This window comes from Crocodylus siamensis, chromosome 7, assembly GCF_052110815.1.
Source record: "Crocodylus siamensis isolate JL-2025a chromosome 7, ASM5211081v1, whole genome shotgun sequence".
Taxonomy (NCBI): Eukaryota; Metazoa; Chordata; order Crocodylia; family Crocodylidae; genus Crocodylus; species Crocodylus siamensis.
The window spans coordinates 61,787,194-61,812,149 of record NC_143401.1 but is presented as its reverse complement, the minus strand read 5'-3'; the positions used below and the strand labels follow the sequence as shown (position 1 = coordinate 61,812,149).

At 40.2% G+C, this 24,956-nt stretch overlaps 1 protein-coding gene across 1 annotated transcript in view; it reads right to left on the bottom strand.

Moving 5' to 3' along the window:
* Positions 1 to 17,045: 17,045 nt before the first annotated feature.
* The window catches only part of PCDH15 (protocadherin related 15), a 1,613,120-nt gene continuing 1,605,209 nt past the window's right edge, over positions 17,046 to 24,956 (bottom strand). Inside the window, exon 39 of the mRNA XM_090057186.1 lies at positions 17,046 to 17,869. Within this exon, the coding sequence (XP_089913312.1) occupies positions 17,318 to 17,869 (552 nt within the window). The 3' untranslated portion in view covers positions 17,046 to 17,317. The remainder of the gene's footprint in view (positions 17,870 to 24,956) is intronic.

Below are 24,956 nucleotides of genomic sequence, written 5' to 3'. Positions count from 1 at the left end.
AATGTGTTTTTAAAGCCAGCCAGGGCTAGTAGCATTAACCATTTTCTGCTATAGCTCTGGCTAACACATTTCATATGAAACCAGACAAGTATTTTTTTAAAAATATGATTGCATTTATACTGAATGTGCGCTTGCAACCAAAAAAACCTCTTTCACGTTTCTACTTAGTTTGCAAATCATATGTTCATAGGTGAAAAAAAAATCCTTATTCTGGGGTGCAGCAAGTGTGTTGCAAGGACTTTTTGCAGCTATGGCATTAAGTGACTTACGGTTTCTCTCATCTCTTTTCAAGTATACTGACATTCAGTTTTGGTTAGGATGCATGACTGCATTCTGATTTTGACTGTATTTGCTATAATATAGCTGCATCAGTATCATTTTTCTGATAGCATCCATGGGCAACTTAGTTTTGTTTACTGTGATAGCACATGACAACTGATTTGTTTTTCACTAATCCCTTCAGTTTCTCTGGTTCCCTGTTGAGATTTTTACTCTATGTCTATTGACTCTCTTTGCACAATAGTACTCTGTGGCTGGTACTTTCTCATTTAAAAAATATACGTTTCATTATTTTTTGATATGCAGTACTCCTCAATTTTTGTCTCCATTTCCATAATTAGGCACTTTGCCTGAGTTACCTGAAAACTATGAAATATGTCAAATGCTCCAGAACGAGCCACTATAAAATACGTTTACCTTTTTAATGTCTACCTATTTATTTCTTGACTATAAAGGTGGAAGTGCTGTTTGAACTTCCTTCAGTCTTCTACATTTACTCAGCTGACAGTAGAGGCCACTCCCCAGAGCCACAGCACTCTGCCCCTTCAAGCTTTTATGAGGTGCAGCCACTTAATCCAACAACAGCTGCAGTATAACCTTCCTCTCCCTCCCATGAACATTCAGGCAAGCTTTTAAGTATGCCTCATAAATCCTGCCTCGCAAGAGAGACCCTGAGGAGCCACTTGGTAATGTGTAAGATTACCAGAATGCCAAGAAACAAATCAGTATAGATCTTTTTACTTCAGTAACAATAAGCGACTATGTTGTTGTGGTAGTGAGTATTAGAGCTGATCTGTGTTTTCCCTTGCTATGTCTGTACAGATAGGATTCTTCACTAATTCTTTCTTTCTTTTCCTTTTGTGATGACTAGCCTCTTTCTTCTAAAACTATACCTCCCTCCATTAGAAAATGTCATTATGCCAGGGCAGGGAGGATGAAGTATGGCTAAAGCTCATTTTCTGTTCCAGCTCTGTGCCCCATGCAGAGCAGAGCACATTGCTCTGACCATACAGTCCCAGGGAGCTTTGGTCATTCAGTGCCATTTATCACTCTTGAACTTCAGGCTTCACTCACTTTTCCAAGCTTCATAGCTGAAAATGTGCCCCAGAATCACCCACAAGTGGAAGAGCTGTAACTTGTTTCTGTAAGACAAAGGGCTATTCTCTTCAGCTGCAGAACAAAGGGACTTTTTCCTTTTAAAGTGCTACAGTTCTGTTACAATCAAGCAATGAATTTAACAATTGTTCCCATTTCTGAAAGCAAACTATGCTAGGGCCCTCAACCACAGCTTGAAATGGAAACATGGCCAGCCTTGCATTTATAATAGGAATCCACAAAACTGAAAAAGTGCAATATTTGGATTTATGCTTAAATTGCACATTTTACATTTGCATCGACTGAGAAAGACTTAAAAGATAAGAAGTGTTTTTGATTTAAAAAAATCATATTGTAGGAGTTTCATATGGTAAAGATCTTCAAAAAACTCAATACATTGCAAAGCATTCATTAAAGCACAAATGGAAGGCTCAGTTTTAGAGACAAGTTCTGCTGAAGTTTCCTTTTGTTTCCCTGATGTCGTGTTTAAGTAATCTGAAATGATACAACCATAGCAGCATTGCAGTTCTATCATTTCAGCCATTATGAATAACAGGTCTTTTTTATGTCTGCCTTTATAAAAATGGTGTCAAATCAAGTTTTAGAAGACAAGCTTCTGAAGGAACTGAGAAATGAAGAATCAAAAAAGACAAAATCTTTCTAATGATTTATGTGTCATCATCATTGGAGGAGGCTGTAGCATTAAGTCCCAGTCTTAAATAAATACAGCTAAAATCAGTCTAAATAGTATCATAATGAAGGACAAATATGTCACAGGATCTTCTCCCAGGCCACTGTAGTGCTGCCTGGTATCTGATTTAGTCCTGCCCCAGTCCAGTCTCCCAGAATATCACCCTTTCACTCTTTTGCTGGCCACACCTCAATGTTATCTATCTGCTAATTAGGGAGGCTATCCCCAAAGTCTGCACATGGATTTCATGAACCCAAACCTTGTATATATTACTCTGATCTCATTTACTGAGCCCCTGGCCCATGAAAGGTTGCTACCTTACTCCTGTGCTCTTTGCAGGAAACAAAGCATTATATATATATCTCCCAGGCATCCCCTGTGGCCTCCAAACCACCCCGAAACTGCCGACGGAAAAAGAAAACAAAACATCAATGAGCTGGTTGCCAGCTTAAGCACAACCCCACCTTGGGTCTCTAGCTGCTACAAAACAAACCCTTCCCCCCACATTGCTGGCTCTCTTCCAGCTCTTCTGGATACCTTTCCAGCACTGCTTTCTCTCACATAGTTTCAGCTGGCAGGAGTTTGTCTCCCTGCCCAGGTCAGGTCCAGTTTTTACTCTGTCAGTTTGCCAGTTTGTTCTTCTAGGAATCCCTCAGCAGCTTTACAGCCCCTGACTCAGGACTGATGCCTCATCAGCTGACAGGACTCCCAACCCAAAAGGGTGCACCATGCCCAGCATGAAACCCCTGGGCCTGTGAGATCATGGGCTACAATCTCTAAAGCTCAGGGGTGCATGGACCCCTGGGGCTGGGGTATTGTGAAGCCACTATGTCCTAGGCTTGGGTGGTGTGTGAAACCCATGGCACCCTGCAGGATCACAGTTGCTATGTAGTATGACATGCTATGTGGTATAACTGTGTGGAGCCATCTCCATAGCTCTATGTCTGGCATACTTCACTGACACTACCCTGTTTTCTCAGAAGAGGGAAACCCTGGTACATGCCTACGTTGAATATGCTGAGTTGCAGCTTTTATACCACCTCCTCAGGTCATGGCTGCATTTCTCCCCACACCCTTTCTTTTCCCATTCCCCAATCCATGGTCCCACCAAGTCCTGGCACCTCTTGGTCAACTTCCTCCTAGCTCTGGCCAAACTCATCATTAACCAGACCAGAAAGAAGGCTCTGGTCAAAGGGAACCTGGGTGACTGTGGATCCATTCACCTGTCACTCCTCTGTACACATCTCTGGGCAGAGTTTCACTGGGGGACATGCACTTGATACCTTGGACACATCTAAGGAGCAGTGGGTTCTGGGTGGTGTGCTCTGTTCAGTGTCCCCACTCAGAATCTTTGTCATTAACATGATCACCACTCCCATCCCTGTTTTCTCTTTTATTGGCCCCAGTAATCAATTGTTATGCTTCTATCGGCCTTCCTGATTAAGGACTTCCCTTGTAGTTCTCTTGGTGGGTCTAGGCCCACTGTTCTTCTGTATAACAAATAACCCTACCTCTAAGCATGGCAGAAGTGCATCTTTTAGGGGGAGAGCATTGAATCAATATATCTAGAGTGATCCTATTCTCTGTTCATTATCCTGCCTGGCCTCCACCTTCATTGGTTTAGCGATGCTAAAGGAAACATATCTGACTATTCTGTTTAATAGCTTTTCATAGAGCTATTAATTATGAAGTTGTCTAGCCCCTTTCTGAACCTCGCTATGCTATCTGCCTCTACAGTCACCTGTGGCAAGGAGTTCCACAAACTAACTAAGCACTGTGTAAATGGCTATGTAAGTTTTCATTTAATCTTAAATTGTTCCAATTGTTGAAATGTGTTTGCCTTTTGACTTGGTACTTTCCTTTAAACAACAGTCCATTTGGAGAAAGAACTGTTCAGCTATATGACAAAGCCTCCATTGAAATAAATTTGCCATTAACTTCAATGGAGCAGGCATTTTATCAAGACAATGTCTTAACAGCTACTATGTTTGAAAAGTTATCCATTTAAAAGCCTCTTTCTATTGAATTTTATGGGAAAAGATCAGGTGCTAAAAACCTAATTTTCTCTTGCTAGCTTGGTTATCAGCTCTCCAGTTCAGCACTGTAGTGTGTAAGCTAACGAATACTAGGATTTCAGGTTAGCCCTGAGTACAGTTTTTCATTTTCCTATACACACATACAAGTGTACAAAGGCAATGGTTAAGCTGTTAAATACTGAGATAAGGACATTTCCAGAGTAACGGCAGGATTAGGACAAAAAGGGAGAGGACAAGTTTATTCTTATAATTATTTACAGTGCATATGCACATTTTTAAAAATGTTCTATAGTTAAAGGGTCAAATTTCAAATCTTCTTAAAATGTATATATGGGTCCAGTGGGGTTTTAAATAGCTAGCTGAATCTTTAGGTACTATCTACCTTTGCTTTACACCCTAAAGGTGCATCTCTATGTTGGGGAGGTCTTCAGGGTTAATCTCATGTAAGAACTTGAACCCTACATTTCCATCACCTGTCTACATTACTTTGTTGCCAGTGCAGGTACAAGTACAAAAACCAGAAGGAGACATGAAGAAGAGAGAACTTAATTCCTAGGACTCTGCTAGGAGCAACTTCCTGATTCTCTACTTCTAGCAGAGCCCTTTAGCCATTGTCCACTTGCTATTTGCCTTCCCTGCTGTGCTTGGCCCTAATTACCAGCACTAGAGACAGGTAAAAGAAAGTTAGGAACTAGGAGTGAGATTATTCTGTGATGAATAATTCAGTGCTTGGGCGAGTGTTGAGCACTAGAGAGATTGATGGGTTAAAAGGAGGCTCCGTTTCAGGTTCTGAAGCTCAGGAATGCTTCTAGGGGCACTTAGAGTGAAGTGCTTTTTAATGTACATGTTTGGTGGGGTTCAGTAGCAGTATAGACGTAACTTCTGGTATTTAAGGACTTGTTTGCCTCACAAGGGATTTCTATACTGTAAAGGCTATGGAGTGATGTTCCTTATGCTAACAGACATTCTTTTGCGACTGCGGGTAAACTACATCCCTGAAGAACACGGTGCAAGTTGTGTCAAGCCTACTGAGTCACTTAAGAGTATCAAAGGATTAAAATAAAAGTTTCAGATAAAAAAATAATTTCACATCGACAACAAACACACTTTCGCCAAAATGCATAACAAAAAGAAAAGAGAACACTACTGTCTAATAAACCATATATTAAACATTATTATGTTAGGACTCAAAAGCCCCAGATATGACACATGTTCCAGTGCAGAGAGAGAGAAACAACTGATCAGAATTTATAAATGTAAATAGTGCAGTTTATTTGAGATCTCATTCACTTGCAAATAATTTACATTCGTGCCTGAATTCTTGAGGCAGAAACTCCCACAATCCATTTTGTATGTGATACCATTGTGCATAAGAATGAGTGGTTCCCTCTAAAAGAAGCAGCTCTTAATATGTTTACTAAACAAAGCAAGTTGCTATTTTTCACTCTATATTTCTTTTAATTGTAAAATGAAGCTCCAATATCTGACTGTTCACATATTCATAATATCAGGCTTTACTGCCTTCAGATGACTGGTTTACCACAAGTAACATGGAAATTTAAACCTGGTGTGAAGAAAGATACATAACCTTTTTGACCTAACAAGGGCATTCACAGTGCTCTGAGCAGGAGAGAAATAATTTGCAATTTATCATATTGATCAGTGGCTAAGTGGGAGAGCAACCACTTTCTCAACAGCTTTCTCCTACACATCATACAATGGCAACAAGGACCATAAGACCTTCTGATTAATTATAATACTCAGGGAAAATATAGCACACTTTATCTGAGGCTCTGAAAGCCCTTTGCAAACATTAATTATGCCACCACATAAGCCAGTTTGTTCTAAATTCATTTTACACATGTGTAAACTGAAGCACAAAGCAATAAAACCATGATCATGCAAAGCAATCTCTTAAATTAATCAAATGCATGAGTGTTTGCAGGTTTGGGCACAAAAGTGTCATACAGACAACTTGATTTATTAGCATTTCTAAAGAGCAAATTAGAAAAAAACAACACTTTGTGCATGGCAATAGCAGTTTTTAGACTGAAGTTGCCTGGTCTACCTTCTAAAAAAGAAAAATTTTCCTACCTGAGAAAAACTAATCTGATTAAATAATAAATTTAATACATCTTCCCTTGATGTCTTTCATTGACTACTGTAGTAGATGTTTCTCTTATATGCTAAAAGTAATGAGGCCAAAATATAGTTTCTCTGAACTTGCTGATTGACTTTCAACATAGAGATTAGCTAAAATCTAAAATGTGTTTTAGATTTTTTTTAAAGTGATTATGCAGGAAAAAAATAGATAAGTAAGTGGAGAATCAGGCCCACCACATCAAAAAGAATATCATACTACACAAGCAATCAGTAATCAGTAGTACTATGCATCAGCTTGATGTCACACCCAGTCACACTGAAGGGTGCATTACTTTTGAGTAGTTCCATAGAATTCAGTAGGACTCTGAAAAACAGGGTACTATGTGACTAAGGAAAACATAATAAACCCTGTATTTAATACATAGTTGATTGTGAATAAGAGTTAGAATTATGGTAATAGATTTTATATACAAAATAATTTCAGAGGACTATATCATCACTCTGATCCCTGGTGCTTCCATTAGCATTACTATATTTCACTCATAAGCATTTCCCTGGGTGCATGGGAATTAAAATACATGTTTCTGAGAGTGTTTCTTTCTAAACAGGTAAATGGAGACTAATTGTAAGTTTTGCTTCATGTTATCAGTTAATTATTATATATTGTACACACAGTGTTAAGTATTTTGTATTAACTGCCTCATACAATATTCAAATAATTTGTCAGAACTAATGTTAATAAGAGGTAATTTGAAACTATACACAGATGCATACTCCTACTCTAACTGATCTCAATTCGCTAATGTAATATGACTAAGCAAGTACTTTACATTTTAGATAACAATAGTGTGCCATTATTAGCCAAAGCAATTATCATTTTCCTTTTTGTTTGTTTTTTTATATACAGTCTTCACCAAGTGTAGATGTTCAGTTCTGCAGAAAGGATGGGATTCATGATACTGAATTGCTAGCTGTGAGTTGGCTCCTTACATATAAATTTTCCCCTCTTCCAAGTGGTGGGGCATGGAAAACTTCATTCTAACCCTTTGAGTGAATCCCTGTGGTAGTCTGCATTGCTTCATGACACATTGTAAGAATAGATACTTGACATATGACACTGCTGACACTGCTGCATTGTCTCATGACACATTATAAAAATAGGTACTTACTAGGCTTCTGATGACAGTTACAAATAGAGCACCTCCTCATCTTCACTTGGATATTCTCTGCTGGTGGAGAGAATCTTAAACTGAGTGTTCTGCATAGGGCTAAGCTTGGCTTGCTTGTCCTGTTGTGTTGTTTTCACTGTTCCTAAGCATTTCAGTAGAGGTTTTAGACCAAAGAAATAGCTTAGAAATACTGTTAAAGACACAGGTGCCAACTTTTATTTCTTTGTGGGGGGTGGGGCTAAGATGATGGACATGTGCCCCTGTCCTCAGCCCCCACAGTGCATGGGGATGGGGTGGAGGTGTAGGGAAGGGGAGGGTGTGGGTACAGGTAATGTGTGGGGGCGGGCAGAGAGTGGAAGGAGCACAGGTAATGTAACTGTGGGGTGGGGTCATGTGTTCCTCAAGATTTATGAGCCCACAGTGGGGTGCTGGGCTGTAGGTGGGCCAGACCAGCTCCAGGCAGGAGCCACCGCCATGGCCCAGTGGGCAGGACCTGTCATGGGTGGGAGTGCTGTGCCACCATAGTGAGGTGCCCCCAGTATGCCCAGAAGCACCAGGAGGGACAGGTCTGCACCACCACCACAGTCACACCTCACTTTGGCAGGCCATGGTCACACCCACAGGGCCACAGCAGTGGCTTCTACCTAGAGCTGGTCCAGCACCACTGCATCCCTGAACCCTGCTGTGGGCACAGAAATCTTGGGGGAGCATGTGCTTCCTCACCATGTCACTTTGGCCCCAACCCTCTTTGCTGTGTTGCTTGTGCTCCTTCACCAACCCCTTGTGCATCTCCTGTGTCATTTGATTGTCAAGTTAGCTGCTGCAGCTGGGGATCTGTAGAAACCCTTAACCACAAACTCACAAATAGAACTGAAAACGTGCCACAGTTACTGTCAGTTCCAGCCATCTGAGCTACAATTTTGCCCTTAAAATAATTAAACCCCCCAAATGTTTGAAAACAAAGAACTACACAGACTAGGTAGCTCTTAAAGACTCTCCCCCCGCCCCCCAAGAGGTTAAGGTAGAATAGGTAGGAGAGTTGCTAAGTTAGGTCTGTGCATAGTCTGTATCCCTTGAGCCAATGGGATAGGCCACAGGCCTAGCTGTGAAAACTGTTGATATTTTTCTTGGGGTAAAACAAAACAAATCAAAACTCTTTTTGTTTCTACAAAATGGAGGCTATTAATGGAATCTCACATGATACTTTAATTTGTTTGTTGAGTGTAGCCAGCCTGAGCAGCTGTATGGTTTACATTTGATCTTTATGCTTTGCTCCTCCTGGGTTAGTAGTTGACCTGTCATGAATGCTCTCTGCACTTCAGTAGTGCTCAATTTTGCTTCCACTGAGGTCAGCAGTAGAACTGCAATTGACTCCAGTGGAATGACTGTAGGCACTTCTAAAGAGGTTTCCCTTTGCTGTCTGCATTATTATTTAATGAACTCATTCAGCTAATTCATTAATTAATTAGATTACATCATGCTAGCTAAGGGTTAAAAGGGATCATTACTGAAATGGTCTTCTTACAGGAATAGAAAGATGAATTTATTCCTAGTATTCATCAATTGTTCTTTTGATAAATGTCTAAATTCAAAATTTAATTTATAAACTATATCAGCCATTGGGTTTATCAAAAAATAACAATTAGCAATGATTAGAAGTTTCATAAACTAATAGAAGTCTGCTTCACACCGACACAATTGAAATATCTATTATGTATAAAAATATGCCTTGCATGGTGAAAGTAATAGGTGCCACTTACCAAATTCTGGCAAATGTCTGTATACTGTTAGGGAAAGCAGTAAGGGCATTCTTACATGTGTCCTGGGAGGTGGTGGGAAAGCACTTTAATTAGAGTAGCTCTGAAAGCCTCTCTAAAGTGCCCAGAGCATCAAGTATATCATTGTCCCTGTGCTGAAAAATGGCGGCAGAGGTGCTTAAATTAAAGCACAATTTTGAACACAAACATAAGAGAAGATTGGTCTTAAAGTTTAAAGGTAAGAAGCATTTATCATCATGCACCAACAAGACCATATACTTATTTTTAAAGTTTTGAATTACTAGCATGTCCAGGAGGTAGAGACAAGGTGAAACGCATGAAGCAGAAAACTTCCTAACTGCTCAGATTACTACATACAGGAAATGTATGGACGGTCACCTCAATACACTAGAACCCTAAAAGCCTTCAATCAGTGGAAGCATTTTTAATACTGAACTCTTGAATGCTTGGCATCCTTCAGAAAGGCTGTCCTTGACAAGTGTAACAGTCACCTATAAGCAAGTTTCCATCATATTTTTGTCAGAATTTAAACTGAGATTTTTAAATGAAAAATATATATTTAAAATTCCATTTCCATTCCAGTTAACACAAGCTTTACACTTTGTAGGCACAGTGTTTTACTTTCTGTGCAGTATTTTATTTTCTACAAAGGCCATAGTCACAAACTAGCTGTGGGTAATATGGCATACTGCTTTTCATTTTCAAATAACAATACACCGAATAAAGAAGGACAAGTATCATTTTTTGAATTTGACAGGTGCAAAAATTGAGACATAGTAAAGCATCTTGCTTAATGTCACACACCAAGTCAGCAGCCAGAACCTCTGGGCTAGGGACAGAAGTTACACATAAACCGGTTTAAGTGATCACAAACTGGTTTAAACCTGTAACAGAACATGAATTCAATTCACATAAACCAGTTTCAAAATGGCTGAAACTGGTTTAAGATAAACCTGGTTGAATGTAGTATCAGACTTAACTGATTGAAATCAAACCAGTTTATGAAACTTCTATCCCAGACTCCTTCCTAGTTCAAAGTTAAATCAGAGTCCCCCAGCATCCCAGCATGCTTTCCACCCCTGGCGAGGGCTGTGCCGTCTGCTCCAGAGAACAGGACTGGCCCTGCCCTGCCCCATGGGTGGTAATGAGCCAGCCAAGTAAGGGCTGGCTCATTGTCCCTCACAGGCAAATCTGGCTGTGGTCTAGGAGCCAGGGCGGGGGATTAAACTCACCTTCCCCTGAGTACGGAGCTGCCCTGCCCTCCTAAAACTTAATGTGGCCTGCAACTGTGGACTACAAATCCCGGGGGCACCTGGAAGAAGACGGAGGAAATGGTGAGCAACCCTGTGGAGTCTTGTTGCTTTAACGCTTGACTGCAAATCCAAGAGACCTCAGGAGCAGCAGAAAAAGTAAGCAAACACACCTCCCAGGCTGTGTTTATAATTTTCAGTTTATAGTTTTTTCAGAGAAAGAATGATTTTTGTTCAAGCTTTTATGAATTCGGTGCTATTACCTTCCCCCTCTTGCCCCCTCCTTCCCCCCAACCCAGGCAGAGCATGGTGTGGGGCCTGGCCATGCCCCCTCTGCTCCAGCAGGGAGGTGGGAAAAGCTTTGGAGTGGCTGACAGCTGTGCTCTAGAAGCCGCCAGATTCTGGATTGAGCCACTGTAGGCATGTGGTGGCATTTTCTGAGTCAGAAGTGAATGTGTGTTTATTTGCTTATTGGTTCAAACCCTTCAGCTTAGACTAACCTGAAAAAAACTGAATCAATTCAGCTACAGGCTGTCTGACTGTCTGTACTTAGCCCAGATGCTCTGGTTCTAAATACCCACCAAATGGACTGCTCATGACAATGGTAGCAGAGAGAAAAACTATTTGCTAGCTATATTAATGACTTAGGACAAATAAACATATTAGGACCTGGTTAATTTTCAGAACATGAAGTCTGGGACTGGAATATAAGGAATAAAGTTGTGTATAAGATAAGGAGACAGAAAGCCATGGTAAGGAAAACTGACAAGGAAAGAGAACTATAAATTGACCAGGACCAGATGCAAATAGGAGAGAAAAATGGATAAGAGAAAAAAAAAGAGAGAGAAAGAAAAAAATAATAATATAGGGAAAAAATGAAGGGATATTTAGGTGAGGGATAGAATGAAAAAATAAACTGAACAAAAGAATTAGAAAAGCTGAAGAGAAAAGAATCATGAGGATATGCACATATTTGAGATTCGAAAATTGTTAAATTGTCTTTTCCACAATCTACCTTACTGTATTTCTTTTGTAGAAAGGATGGATACAGGTAAGGAGAAGGAAGTCCAGGGTAAGCTTTTATAAAGAGAATGGACACAGTAATCTCTGGTTGGGGGAAAGTTTTTATATGCATTGTCCCATTGTCAGACTGAGGAAGCGTCTGCAGTTGGTGTGTGCTCTTCCTGGATGGAATGAATTCCTATAAGACACTTATAATGAATTCCATCCAGGAAGAGCACACACACCAACCACAGATGCTTCCTCAGCTTGGCAAAGGGTATTTATACCCAAAAGCTTGCTAAGAAGAATTTTTCCAAATATTTAAGTTGGTCTAATAAAAAATACTAGATTTATGCAAAGAACCTTGTCTGCCTATATCTTTAGACCAACACAGCTACAACCTACACCCTTGTCCCATTGTAACACTTTCCCCCCCAGCTGGAGCACTGAATTAATATTAATTTTCAGAAGCAGGAATTAATAATGGCAGATTTACCATATTTGTTATGAGCATTGCAGGTAGGAAAAGATAACAGATGTAATATGCTGGCCTTAGTACTGCATCAGCTATAGCTCACTCTTTTGTGATCTGTCTGCAAGCTACTCTAGTAGGTTATATAAAACTGTTATTGATTTTTTAATAATATTGTAGATTGTTATGAAGCTTGATTATGGCTAAATTCCTTTTGCTTCTTAGTCATTCCTTAAGCTGCCTAGCTCTGTATAAATAGCTTTTGTGGGGGCTGACCCTGTGAGATAAGGAGCACTACCAGCAGTGAAATCAATGATGGTTAGAATGTTTAGCACCTCATATGACCCAATTAACACTTAACAGGATTGTACAGTCCCTTTTAAGGCAAATCTCCCATTGATTTCAAGGGACTGTAGGATTAGGATTTTAATTCCTCTTTAACTGTCCTACTGTTCCCTAATTATCTTTTGTTACTTTTCTCTGAAATAACCTGTTTCTGGTACTGAAGTGAATGTTCAAATCATACTGGCATTTTTGTTTTGTGTTTACTTTCAGATCTCATTCTAACTTGTAAAATCTTCTGGTCAGCATCAGTATTTTTTTGAGTACTGAAAAATGTTAGTACATTGGAATTGGCATTTACCCAGAGAGGTGCAATCTAAATTCATTATGATTTCACAAACAAAAGTCATTAGGGTATTTACCTTTGTTAGCCATCCACCACATAGTTTGTCATCCAGCTGAAGGTACACAAAACAAAGCTACATGAATACATTTTGAATTAATTTGTCATGGGGTTATTGCCAGGGATTGATTTATTTATAAAACTGCACTGCTCATGATTCTGATAGCCTGTAGATGTTTACACATTAGTATTAAAAAAAAGTTAGTTTTCTGCAGTTTTGTCCACTTCCACAGTCAATATTTAAATAAATTGTCTTGTTGAAAACCACTTTATTTTGCACAATGTCTGTAGGTTTTATTTTGACCCCACAATTGAAAAGGCAAACACTTTTGCAACTAATGCAACGTAATTCACATTCTGAGTCTTTCTGATGAGTTAAGAAGCAGGTATTGACAATCTTCTAATCTGATAAGCATGCAGTAGCATTACCAGCATCAGTAGGACTTGCATTGTCTCTTGCACTATTAACTGGTGTAGGTGTAAGTCTTGGATGGAATTCCAAGTGTACATTATACTATAGGGTCTAAGATTAGGAGATAAGGGAACTAGGATATAAACAAAGACACACTTCAGATGGCTAGAGAATGAAAAATAGCTGGGGATTTTTTTCTTGTAGAAGCAATGACCTCATCAGAATTGCCAGCATGAGTTTTAAAAGCAAAATATATCATTTGACTAGTGATTGCAGATAATAAAATCCTTTTTCTTCCAAGATTCTTGTCTGTGTGCTTCAAGCAGTAGCTAAATTGGAAAGACAGGTATGTACAATTGGCTACCAAATACAAATATGCTAAGATAGAAAAGTTAAGAGAAGGAAAATCAAATGTAGGTATTGTTTTCTGCTTGATGGGTTGTGCTGAGTTTTCAGTCCTAAAGAAAAGCTATCTTTCTCATTAGTCCTGTTTGAACAGGGACATCTGAAATCTCAGGTTAAAAATTATGTTATCTTAATCACAACAGAAACTTCATATTTAAAAAGCTTTCATTACATAACAACTGATTGTAAAGAAATAAAGATAAATTTCCCCAAAAAAGAATGTGATAGGGAAATGGAACATTACAAACTTCTAGTAATATACTAACTTCAACATTGAATGAAGATTTGTGGTGTGGCATGCCTACTTAACCCTAATGAGGGTTAAGTCGATCTAAGTGCTGAACTGTATGTACATTCAGGGAGTTCATACTGGGCAAAAATGGTTGGCCTAATGTAACCGAGTTAACCTGAGGAGATGCACTACGTAGATCAGGATAACCTGTGTTTTATCTAACTGAACATGTATAAATACTGAAAGCACAGCAAGCACCTCTACATGTGGCAGACTTCTACTCTTATGCATGCTAATTAGCACATGTTGGAGCAGACTCAATTAATCAAGTCTGCTGTGAGTCTGCTGGAGCATGCTCTTTAGCGTGCTTTAGTAACTTTCATGTCAGGTGTATTCAGTGTCCCTGCATTTCAAAATGGTGGCAGGGGCACTTTAACTAAAGCTTGTCTAACAAACTTCAGTTAAAGCACCCCCCATTGCCATTTTGAAGCACATGACATTGCAGGCACTTTACTTAGAGCAGCTCTGAAAGCCACTCTAATTAAAACACCCTTCCCTCCACCCTGGAACATGTGTAGAGACACCAGGGATCCAGGTTTTCCATTTCCCACAGAAAAACAGAGTTCCAGCCTGCAGGAGCTAATTGCAAAAAGGATGGGAAACCCCCAACCCTGTCAGGAGGGAGAGGGAGAGGGGGAAAGGGCACAGCCTGAGGCACATTCACCCAAGACTTGGCTCAGACTCACTGCTGGTTCCTGGAGCTTAAGGTAAACGGGGATTGTGGGTCATGGCTGGGCAGGCCCTGGGTGTCAGGTGTGGATGTGGGTGACTGCCAGGGCTGCCAGAAGAGACAGAAGGCTGGGGTGGTAGACAGGGCATTGGTGTGTGACTATTGGCTGAGGGAGTGGGGAGGTACTGGGGGAAAGCCTACATGGAGAACCCACCAGTGGTGTGTGGACTGGGAGCGGCATGCTATCAGCCTGAGCAGGCTCTGCACTTCCCTGTGTGGCTTTCCTGAAGGGCTGATAGCATGCCACTCCGAGTCCACATACTGCTAACTGAGCTGGCACTCCATGTCTTTCCCCAACATCTCCCCACTCCCTCAGCCACCAGGCAGCTTACTACAGAAGTGCCTGCCCAGTCAGTGGTGCGTGGACCCAGAGCAGTGTGCTATTGCCCCTTCAGGGAAGCCACACAGGGACATGCAAAGCATGCTTGGTCCAGTAGCTGCAGCTCCCAGTCCATGAGCCATGGGGTGGGCTAGGCTGGGTGGGCTTCATGCCTCCATCTGTGGCTTCCTGAAGGAGTGCAGGAAGCTGCACAAGGAGGTGCAGAGCTTGCTTGGCCCAAAGTGCACAGCTCCCGGTCCATGCACTGTGTGCTGGGCTTGTCTGGGGGTGGGGGGTGGTGCCAGCTCCCCACTGCAGCATGCACTCCCAGGGGGTAAGGGAGTACCCACGCCCTCCAGATCTGTACACGGGGTGGAGGCAGGAGTGGGACAGGTGTGTGCTGTGGGCTTATGCTCCCAGCCCTGCTGCCCTCCCCTGGGGTCTCCACTGTGCAATGTGCGAGACCCAACATGGCAGGGCACAGTGGGGCCACACAGGAAAGCTGCTTGCCTCTGCAAGCTCTGCACTGCCCTGGCCACACTTCTCCTGAAGGCAGGGACAACAGCAAGGGGCACAACCCTGTGGTGCTGCCCACACTGCCCTTGTGCACACAGGGGAAGTGTGGCTAGGGCAGCACAGAGTTTGCAGAGGCAAGCAGCTTTTCTGCATGGCCCTGCTATGCCAGGTCACACATACTGCACTGAAGAGGCCCCGGGGGAGGGCAGCAGCACTGGGAGCATGAATCCGCTCTGCACACGTGTCCTACCCTGCACACAGATCTGGGGGGGTGCAGGTCTCCTCTACCCCCCAGGAGTGTGTGCTACAGCTGCAAGCTGGCCCTGCCTCCACCCAAACCCGCAGTAGACAGGCAGCAGTGAGGGAGCCAGCTCTGTGCTCCTTCTGCTGCAGCAGCTGCTGCCTTCTGTTAGGTGCAGGGAGCTGTGGACCTGGGTCCCTGGCCCCATAGCCCCTGTAGCTGGGGGCCCCCTCTGGCAGGGCTGGGGGGCAGGGGCTGTGGTTGGGGGGCAAGGGGTATGGGCAGGGCGGGTTGGCTGTGGGGAGAGGAGAACCAATAGGGCTCGGGGGATGTTGTGGGGGGAGTGAGGGGCACCAGCAGGGCTGTGTGTGGGGGGTCTATAATTTTAATAATGGATTTGGGGGGTTTATCACAAAATTTGCAATTTCTTATCAAGGAAAACCAGGGTCCCTGTTAGTCACCCAACATGTACACATTTAGTATATCTGCGTGTGCCCATAGTCTCATAACTAATTAGAATTAATCCTATTCCCTAAGAAAATCAGTGCATGGCCTGACAAGAACTATTTTTCTTTTTTCTAATGCAAATTTAGAGGATGGAGGGGAGGCTTTCAATAATGAAATAGTTCTCCTTCCAGTATTACTTAATGGATATAAAAGATGATGTCTCCCTGCAATATGTTGATATTGAAACAACTGATTACAACTGAGGAAACAGAAAAGTTGAGCACTAAATTTCCATATAATAAATGTAATGTGCAATACTTTTACTGTTACTTTTCACAAAAGAACATCTCTGTGTTCTCAAACACTTTGTCCTTGAAAGGTTTGTTTTATGCGCATTTAATTCATACATTCTCTACTATTCATCCACTTTGGTATGATTCATTTGTCTTTACAACAGCTTTATGTTCAGTATTGTTGGTGCAGACTGGTTATTATAACTTGTGAGTCAATGGCTATCTGTATCTGAAAATGTATTAATCTCTACGCTTACCAAATTACCTATTGTGTCTCGTTCTGTCATGAAGGCTTCTGCATTTTCTTTGTTCATTTTTAGTGAATATAACCATAATACAATAATTAGTGATGGAGTATAAAAACTGTAGACATGGACTACATAAAGAGTAAAAAATGTGTCAGGAAAAGATGGAAGACTGACTAGACAAGAAGACTAAACTGAGCAAAATTTATAAAATAAATTAATAAAACTAGGGAAAGTAACTTGAAAAGATACATAATTTTATGTTTCCTTCCCCTGTATAACTGTTATCATATATAATCTTTTCTGCTTCTCTATGTAACAATGTTATTCTATTTGATAACTAACATATTTTCAACACTAGCTTCACATCAGTGTTATAATAAATATCAACAGGCTACATCCTCAGGATGAATAAACTGGCACATCTCTTATCAACTTCAGTGTGAGATCAGAATCAGGCAGTTTTTCCATAAATTTCAACCAGAGGTTTTCAGTCTAAATGGTACAGACACAGTGAAATAGCCTAGGGTTGCATAGAATCTGTGGAAAAGTCAACAAAAGGTTGCTGTGCATTTATTAGTTCACTGTTTATTAAACAATAACTCAAGATCCAACAAAACTGATAAATGTTTAATGAAGTATTGTTTAGTGAATTGAGAGCCTGTCAAAATAGTTGGTGGGAAGAACAATTAATTGGTACAAACATGAGTGCATTTTTTTTTAAACTTTTAAAGCATGTTGTTTGAAGTATACAACTTATGTGCACAATACAAATTTCATACATTTTTCTCTGTGACAATAAAAAGCATAGTTTATTATAAACTTAAGTAAAAATTAAGATAAAATTAAAAAAAAAATCACAGTTTTGTCATTGGTATGTGAAGATTATTCCAAGGGCCCATCCAAAGTTCTTCTTCATCTGATTGTGTGTGATCACTGTGGGATTCCAAGGGTTCTTTGACATCCTCATTATCAACCACTGATTCTTGCTCTTCTGTGCTTTTTATTGTGTTGCCTCCTGGCTTTGTTGCTATATTGTCAGGCCCTATTGTCGACGAGGCAAATGAGACACTAGATGGTCTTGTGTTCAGTTTATCACTAGAAGATGGCCCCTTTGACAATGTGTTCAGTGGGACATTCTCCTCATGTGTCACTGCAAGTTTGTCCAGTTTCTTGAAGTGTTTCCCCAGTCTAACTGGGGATGTGACTTTTAAATTATTGGTGAGACAAATGCGACGGGTTCTAACAACAGATCCATTCTGTGCAATGTAGATGTTGCCATTGATGTTGTTCTGAATATTGGGGTTGGTAAGTTTATTCCTCTGACATTCTGGAGCACTGTCTTCTCCAGTTGAACTCGTTTCATATTCTGGGTCAACTACCAACTTAATCCTTTTCTTTCTGGCCCACTGTTTGAATACAAGAGACAGAGTTTATTTAAGCATATCATGATTTCAGCTTTAAGTATCTAACTAAAATACCAGCTGATATTAAGTATCTATCTATCTATCTGGTTAAGTATCTGACTAGAATATCAGCTGATATTTAAGTTAGTTTCATAACATATATTTTATTTTTATCTTTTCATTTTAGAATATACATTGATCATTTTCATTTAACTGCCCTAAATCATTGTTCTATGTTAAGATTACAAATGCTAAAGATAACTTCAAACTTAGTGGATACAATAAGATTTAGAATAGTCTCTTCAGTTAGGTGATATGAAAGATTCTTCTTCAATCTAGTATAGTAAGAGACATTTTTGTTAGATAAACTTTCTTCTATTATCTAATAGTTTGTGATCTGAATGAAGTTCTATTCTTTCTAATAGGAACTGGAATTTATTGATGTCAAAATCATTGTACAAATACTATTTCACTGTATTTAAGTATAAATAGTAGGGCTGTGTGAACTTTCACCAGCTGTATCAATTTGATACTGTTTCAACTCATTCTGAGCACAAAACAGTGAAATCGAATCGAAATGAAGGGCTATGAAACAGTGAAATCGAATCGAAATGAAGGGCTACAAAACAACCTTGAAACAAAATGAGGCTCATCAAAACATTTCAAAAGTTTTGAAATGTTTCAAGTTTTAAAGCAGCCAGCAGTGAGGTGGTGAGAGACAGGGGAGAACCAGGGTTGCACTCCCAGCAGCAGCCGTGAGTGCAGCCCTGGATCTTCCCATCTCCCGTTGCCAGGCTGTGGGAAGCCGATCACAGTGCAGGGGAAGGGAACCAGGCTCCCCTGCATTGTGATCAGGCTGGGGAAAGGAACTGAGCTCGATGGCTTAGTTCCCCTCACCAGTGCTACATTGGGCTGGGGCTGGGGAGTCAGCCTAAGTGGGCCAATTCCCTGCTCCCAGCCCAATCTAGTGAAACATTGAAACAGTGTCGAAACAGCCTCACTGTTTTGACAAAACAAAATGGAACAGCTGTTTGGAATCAAAATGAAATTTGAAATGGAATGCTGTTACATTGAAACCTTGAAACTCAAGGCAAAATGGAACGGTGCCATTTTGCATAGCCGTAATATATAGTACTGTGAAAAATCACAATCACAAAGTTTTTTTTGTTTTGTTTTTTTACCAGAATGTAATTTTACAAAATACTAAATTATATGTTAATTCATGAATGGCACTTGACATTTCCAACTTACAGTGAAAAAAATGACAATGGCAGTGGTATTTCAGGACCACAACCATTTTAATTTTGGAGATAAATGTTTAGTGTTGATAGTACTGAGGAGAAAAAAAATCCTACATCACTCCTTGACATAGGACTGGATGCATCTACTATTCTAGGTTTGTACCTGTCTAAGTGTTCTGAAATAAAAATAATTACACTGCTATGAAACAGAAGTAAAACATTTATGCATTATATTTTACAATATGAACAATATTTTTCAGAGAGAAAACTGAATTTCAAAGTTGTTTTGTCTTTGTATTGTGTGATTTACACAAAACCTTTTGCTTATATTACTCTAACTTATTAGAGTGCTGCTTCCTTGTAATATACCATATCTGACTTTATGATTTTGATTCTTGAATTAATGGTGAAAACATCTTTTTCCTAGAGTTGTTCTAGGAGGATACAGCATACTCCAGGTAACTTCTAACACATGCATGCACACACGTACACAAAAAGAAAGCAGATTTTTAAAAGAAGTAAATCATGCTATGTAGAGGTGGATGGTACTTTTTATGCCTTTGGAAGACTAATCTTTGCACAAATTACAGGGTTTTCTCTCCTTTTTCATACTTATGCACACCTATCATTTGTGTTGTATGGGTATGTATCTTTTGGTGCTTGATATATTTACACGTTTTAAGAATTTCACAATACAAAACTGTGCAACTACAACTTGGGGACCAAGAGCTGAGGAAGCAAAGAGAGATAACTGATCATATAATTTAGTTCACATTTCAAATATAGATAAAATCTTCCTTCTGTTATCAACTTGTTGTCTTAAAAGATACTAATCTCCAGACCTTTGGTTATTGGTATTAGTGGGCCACAGCATCCTTGAGTGATGGCACAAGGAAAATATATTAAAATTTGCCTTAATTCAGGATGGAAAAAGATTAATTTCAATTCAGCAACATGTAGACAGCATGCATAAGGTCTGGGCGGGGCACTCCAAGATATATCAGGAGTTTCATTTATGAAAACAGAAATGCAGTTGGATGTTTAAAACAGGAGTTCCTTCCAGTACAATACTGTAAAAAAAATTACTTTTCTGCTTTATTAAGACAATAACAGGAGAGCCTGGAACAGCTGAGGGATAAATTAAACCTTATTAATTCATTCTTCTGGAAGGTGTGTGTTCTCAAAGGCTAGAGACATACATTCAAAAAATCTGAGCCTGAATTGATTTAATCTTTGCAGGTTGGTATAACCTGGCTAGGCTAAATCACGTTGTAACCAGACAGACATCCCAGAAATGCAGGCACATGCCAGTAGTGGCTCAGGCTAGAAGCCAGGGGGCACTAGAGAAGACCTCCCTTCCCTTCTTCAGAGAGCTGAGTGGGGCATGGCCAGGCACCAGCAGGACACTGTAATTAGGAAGGTCTCACCTTGACAACAGAGCATTTATCAGCTCTGCTATCAGCATTTAACACCCCATCAGAACACAAAGTTCTTCTTAACCAGCTTTTTCCAAAGGAAGGAATGCAGGGAGATTACCATCTGAGCTGTTGATTATCTCCAAAAAATCCTAAGTGAACACTGTCCTTTCTGCCTTACTCAGCATTAGCTAGCATACCACATGCTTCCTATGGTCTGTGCTGTGGGAGAGAGGAGGAAGGGATCTCTGCTTAAGCAGTAAGTGGTGAGAGGTGGGATGCGGGGCACATGGTAGCCAGCAGACCCCACTGTACCTGCAAGTCTCTGCTGAGCTGCAGGAGTAGAGGGGAGGGACCAGCCCTGCTGTAGAGCAGAGAGGCCCACCCAGCTCAGAGTGCATGCTGGGATGCTGGAGGTGTCTGGTTTAGTTTAAACCAGCAAGGAGTCTGGGACAGACATTGCATACGCCAGTTTGAGCCAAATCAGTTAAGTCTGATACTACATTCAACCAGATTTATCTCAAACCAGCTTTAGCCATTTTGAAACTGGTTTATGTGCACTGAACATCTGTTCTGTTATAGATTTACACCAGTTTCTGATCATTTAAACTGGTTTATGTAACTGGTAATATCTGTCCTTAGCCAACATGATGGTTAAGAATGTAGTTCCTAGTTTTTCTCCTTTTTCCTCCCAGTCACTGAGGCCTGCACCTGCATGACATGAGATGTTGTAGTAAAACAGAAGCAAATTTGAAATAAATCTGGACTCCATTGAAGCCAACAGTAAATTCAGTAGTAACAAATATCAGCAACAGGAAAGATGTATATTTGTCTCATGTAGCTAATCAATACAGGTTTGATTTAATTTCCTGTTAATTTGAATGGGCCAGCCATTAACACTGGTGGCAAGAGAAAATTTAATAAAAATTGATGGTTTAACTTAAGATCAGGTTCAAGTATAATGGAAAGACAAACCAATTCCTCAGTCCCCTATAATTTTAGCATAACCTTTGTGAGACTCTTAACTACTGTTTGACCTAACAGAGCTGCATGTCTGCAAAGCACTTTAAAAGGGCCCAATCCTGCAACAATCTGAACTGTCATTACATGAGGTTTCAGATGAAGATGCTCTGAAGTGGAGCACCTTAAGTTCTGTCTGCACATACCAGGAACAGAGCTCAGCTGATACAGCCCAGGCCTGCACCAGCACTGTTTTCTGAAGGAGGTGGGGGAAAGAGGCAGAGGGAGCTCATTCTGGGGGTTGCCCAGCTGGCACTAGAGGTGGGGTGGGTGGACTGGAGCGTCACCCATCCTGAAGTCTGGCACTTCAATTTGCTCATCTCCCCACTCCCGTGCAGCCTGAGAAACCCCAGAATGGACCTCCCTCCCCTGTCTTCTCCCACTCCCATCCTGAGACAGAATGAGAACTGGGAGGGAGGGGTGGAGCTAGGGGGAAGAGGCTGCAGAGATACAGCCTCTCTCTCTGGATTGGGCCCAAGTTGGAGCTCAATCCCCAACTCTCCCGACCCAACAGCTAATAACTTTTGGGTTGGGAGGATTAGTTTAATTCATGGAACTTTGTGAAGTGCCATGAGTTAGATTTGGGAGCTACACTTCTGTCTGCACCTTATAGTTCACAGTCCTGGTAGTGGACTGCTTTTACAAGCTAACACTAACTTAAGTGAGAACTAATTATGGGCTTCCAGATGTATATTAGGACAACCTGCTATACACAAACCATTATTCAGGAAAGGGATTTGCAATGTGGCATAATAAAATAAAATAAAGCTCTTACAGTTTTTGAATGTGATCATGTATTTTTAACACTTCACATGGTGACAGTGTGAAAAAGGACTGTTTGGCAAGTAGTATGATACATTAGGAGTTTCAGATATGAAAATAAATAGGTATCTTGATATTTAAATAATAAGAGTCTGTTATCATTGCCACCTAGAAGAGAACTGGGAGCACTATAATGTCTCTAATGAACATCATCAAGCATTCTTGGTCACTGAAATTTAGACAGCAAAATCCAAAAATGCACATATGGAGCAAACTGGAATCAATATTTTGCATTATATAATTAGCGGACTTTCCTTGTGCTATCTAAAAAGTTTATTCCTGTAGAAATTGCTTAAGATGTATTTAACCCTGCCTAAATGTGTTTATCCATGATGTGTTTAGCTACAACAAATATTTGCAATGATGAGTGCCACTCTGCCATTACACAGCTAAAATATTTAATTTCAGCCACTACATGAGGTTAAACAAAAATGTCCATTTTACAACTGAATATTTTTGGAAATTCTAACTTACTCCATTTTGTGAATCAGTAAAATTTGCTAGCAAATTCTACTTTCATCTATTTTATGTCAATTTTCTGACACTTCTCAAACCCCAAAATTATGCTCTGCTGAGACACACGTCATAATTTAGAAGAAAGAATACAGAGATAGAGCACCAAGATTTTTATCCTGGTTCCAGCAACATTCTCCAAAGCCTTGGGTGAATGATTTTACAATTAGTCACATAAGGCTTTGAAGAATGTTGCTGGAGCCAGGATAAAAATCTGGGTGCTCTGTCTCTGTACTCTTCCTTAGTTCCCCTCTGTACTCTTCCTTAGGACTCTTCTTTAGTTCCCCTATGTGTAAGAACACAAGTATTTTATGTAAATGTTATGTAAATATTATACAGAAAAATGAACATGCAGTAAAGTGGTATAGAAGAGCCAAGCATTCTTCCACCTACTTTTCTCTCTATTCATTATCTTGTCACAGCTATGGAAGTTCTGTTAACATAATATAAGCTAGGAATCTGTCACTATTACCTTTGTGACTTCTTGAGTGTAACCCTAGTCAGAATAGAGCCCATAATATATTTACGGTGCCCAAACCAACAAGCTCTCCATTACCACTAATGCTAAATTCAATAGCAAATTGCATTATTACTTACATAGTTCAAAAAGCTTCAATTAAAAAAAAAACCCAGAACAAAACAAGTGATAAAATGCTTTTCTAATTACACTCTACTAATATTAATGCAGAGAAAGGTGCATTTCTTTCAACTATTTTTAAAAAAAATCTATCAATGTCTGTACATCAGAAATATATCTGAGGATTGGAGAAATAAGGCTTTTTACTAGAACCCTTGGGATGGATATTTGCATAACTGAAACATCTGAAGAGGCTGATACTTGGACATTATATGTTCTAGTGTTCTTAAATATTTGGTGTTTATAAAAGAACACACAGAGAGCACAGCAAACAAGATCACTCATTACTTCAAAAAGTCCACCTACTGTTCTCTCTTTTTTTAAAAGGATGTGGAGTCACCACCAGTTTCTGACTCTGCAGTATCAGGCTCCTCATCTGACTGAATTTCACTGTGTCCTGAAGTTTTCTTTTTTTTTCTATTCCTTCCCTTCATGTTGGAATCAGAACTTTGAACATCAGGATCCTGTGAAACATCCATTTTACTAGAAGTACTCACTGTGCTCTTTTTTCCTTGGAGAACTTGGGAAACAACACTATTTTCAGTGGATTCATTCTTACCAATAGATTCTTCCCTGTCACTAACATCTTGTTCCAAATTTGATTGTTCATCTTCTTCTGAAACCTCTTCTATAGTGACTTCACTGCCAGCTGTAGCCCTTTTTTTCTTTTGGTTGGATCCAGAACTCTTTTTATATTTTCTGTGACTAACGGATCCATTAGAACTTGCTTCACTGGGAATCTCTTCTGACATGTGACTAGAGGTCATTGTTCCTTCAGTAGAAATACTCCCTGTGCTCAATTCACTAGCTCTTCTTCTATGTTTGGACCTGCTGTATGAACTTGGCATTGATGATGTCTGTGACTCAGTATCATCTTCCACACTTGATTCCTCACCTTCCTCTTCAGAGTCCTCAGATGACTCATCCTCTGATTCATCTTGATCACTACCTGATTCAGAGGATTCAGAAGATGAGGACTCATATTCTTCCTCAGAATCCACAGTGCTTTCATTGGTTTCATCTTGGTCCAATGTCACTTTCAAATAGTCTTTATCTTCTCCCTCATCACCTGGAACAGCAAGTTTTATTTTCTTCTTCTTCCTCTTCTTCTCAAGCTCAGAGACATCACTATCTTCAGACTGACTCTCTGCTGTGACATGAATTGAAATTTCTGATTTTGTTTCAGATTCACTGCTCCTTCTTTTTTCACGTGCAAGATGTTTTTCAAGTTTCTTGGAAGCACTTATGCTTTTTAGCACTTGGTTTAGTTTTCTGGTTGTTGAAGGTTCATCATCTGCAGATTTCTGGAAATAACTTCCCTTGATAATCATGCTTTCATCACCATCCACTGGACGAACTGACATCAGCTTGGCATAATTAGAATCTTTGCTACTTCCTTTTACTTTTTGAAGAAACGTTGGGAATATCTTTGTTTTCTTCCA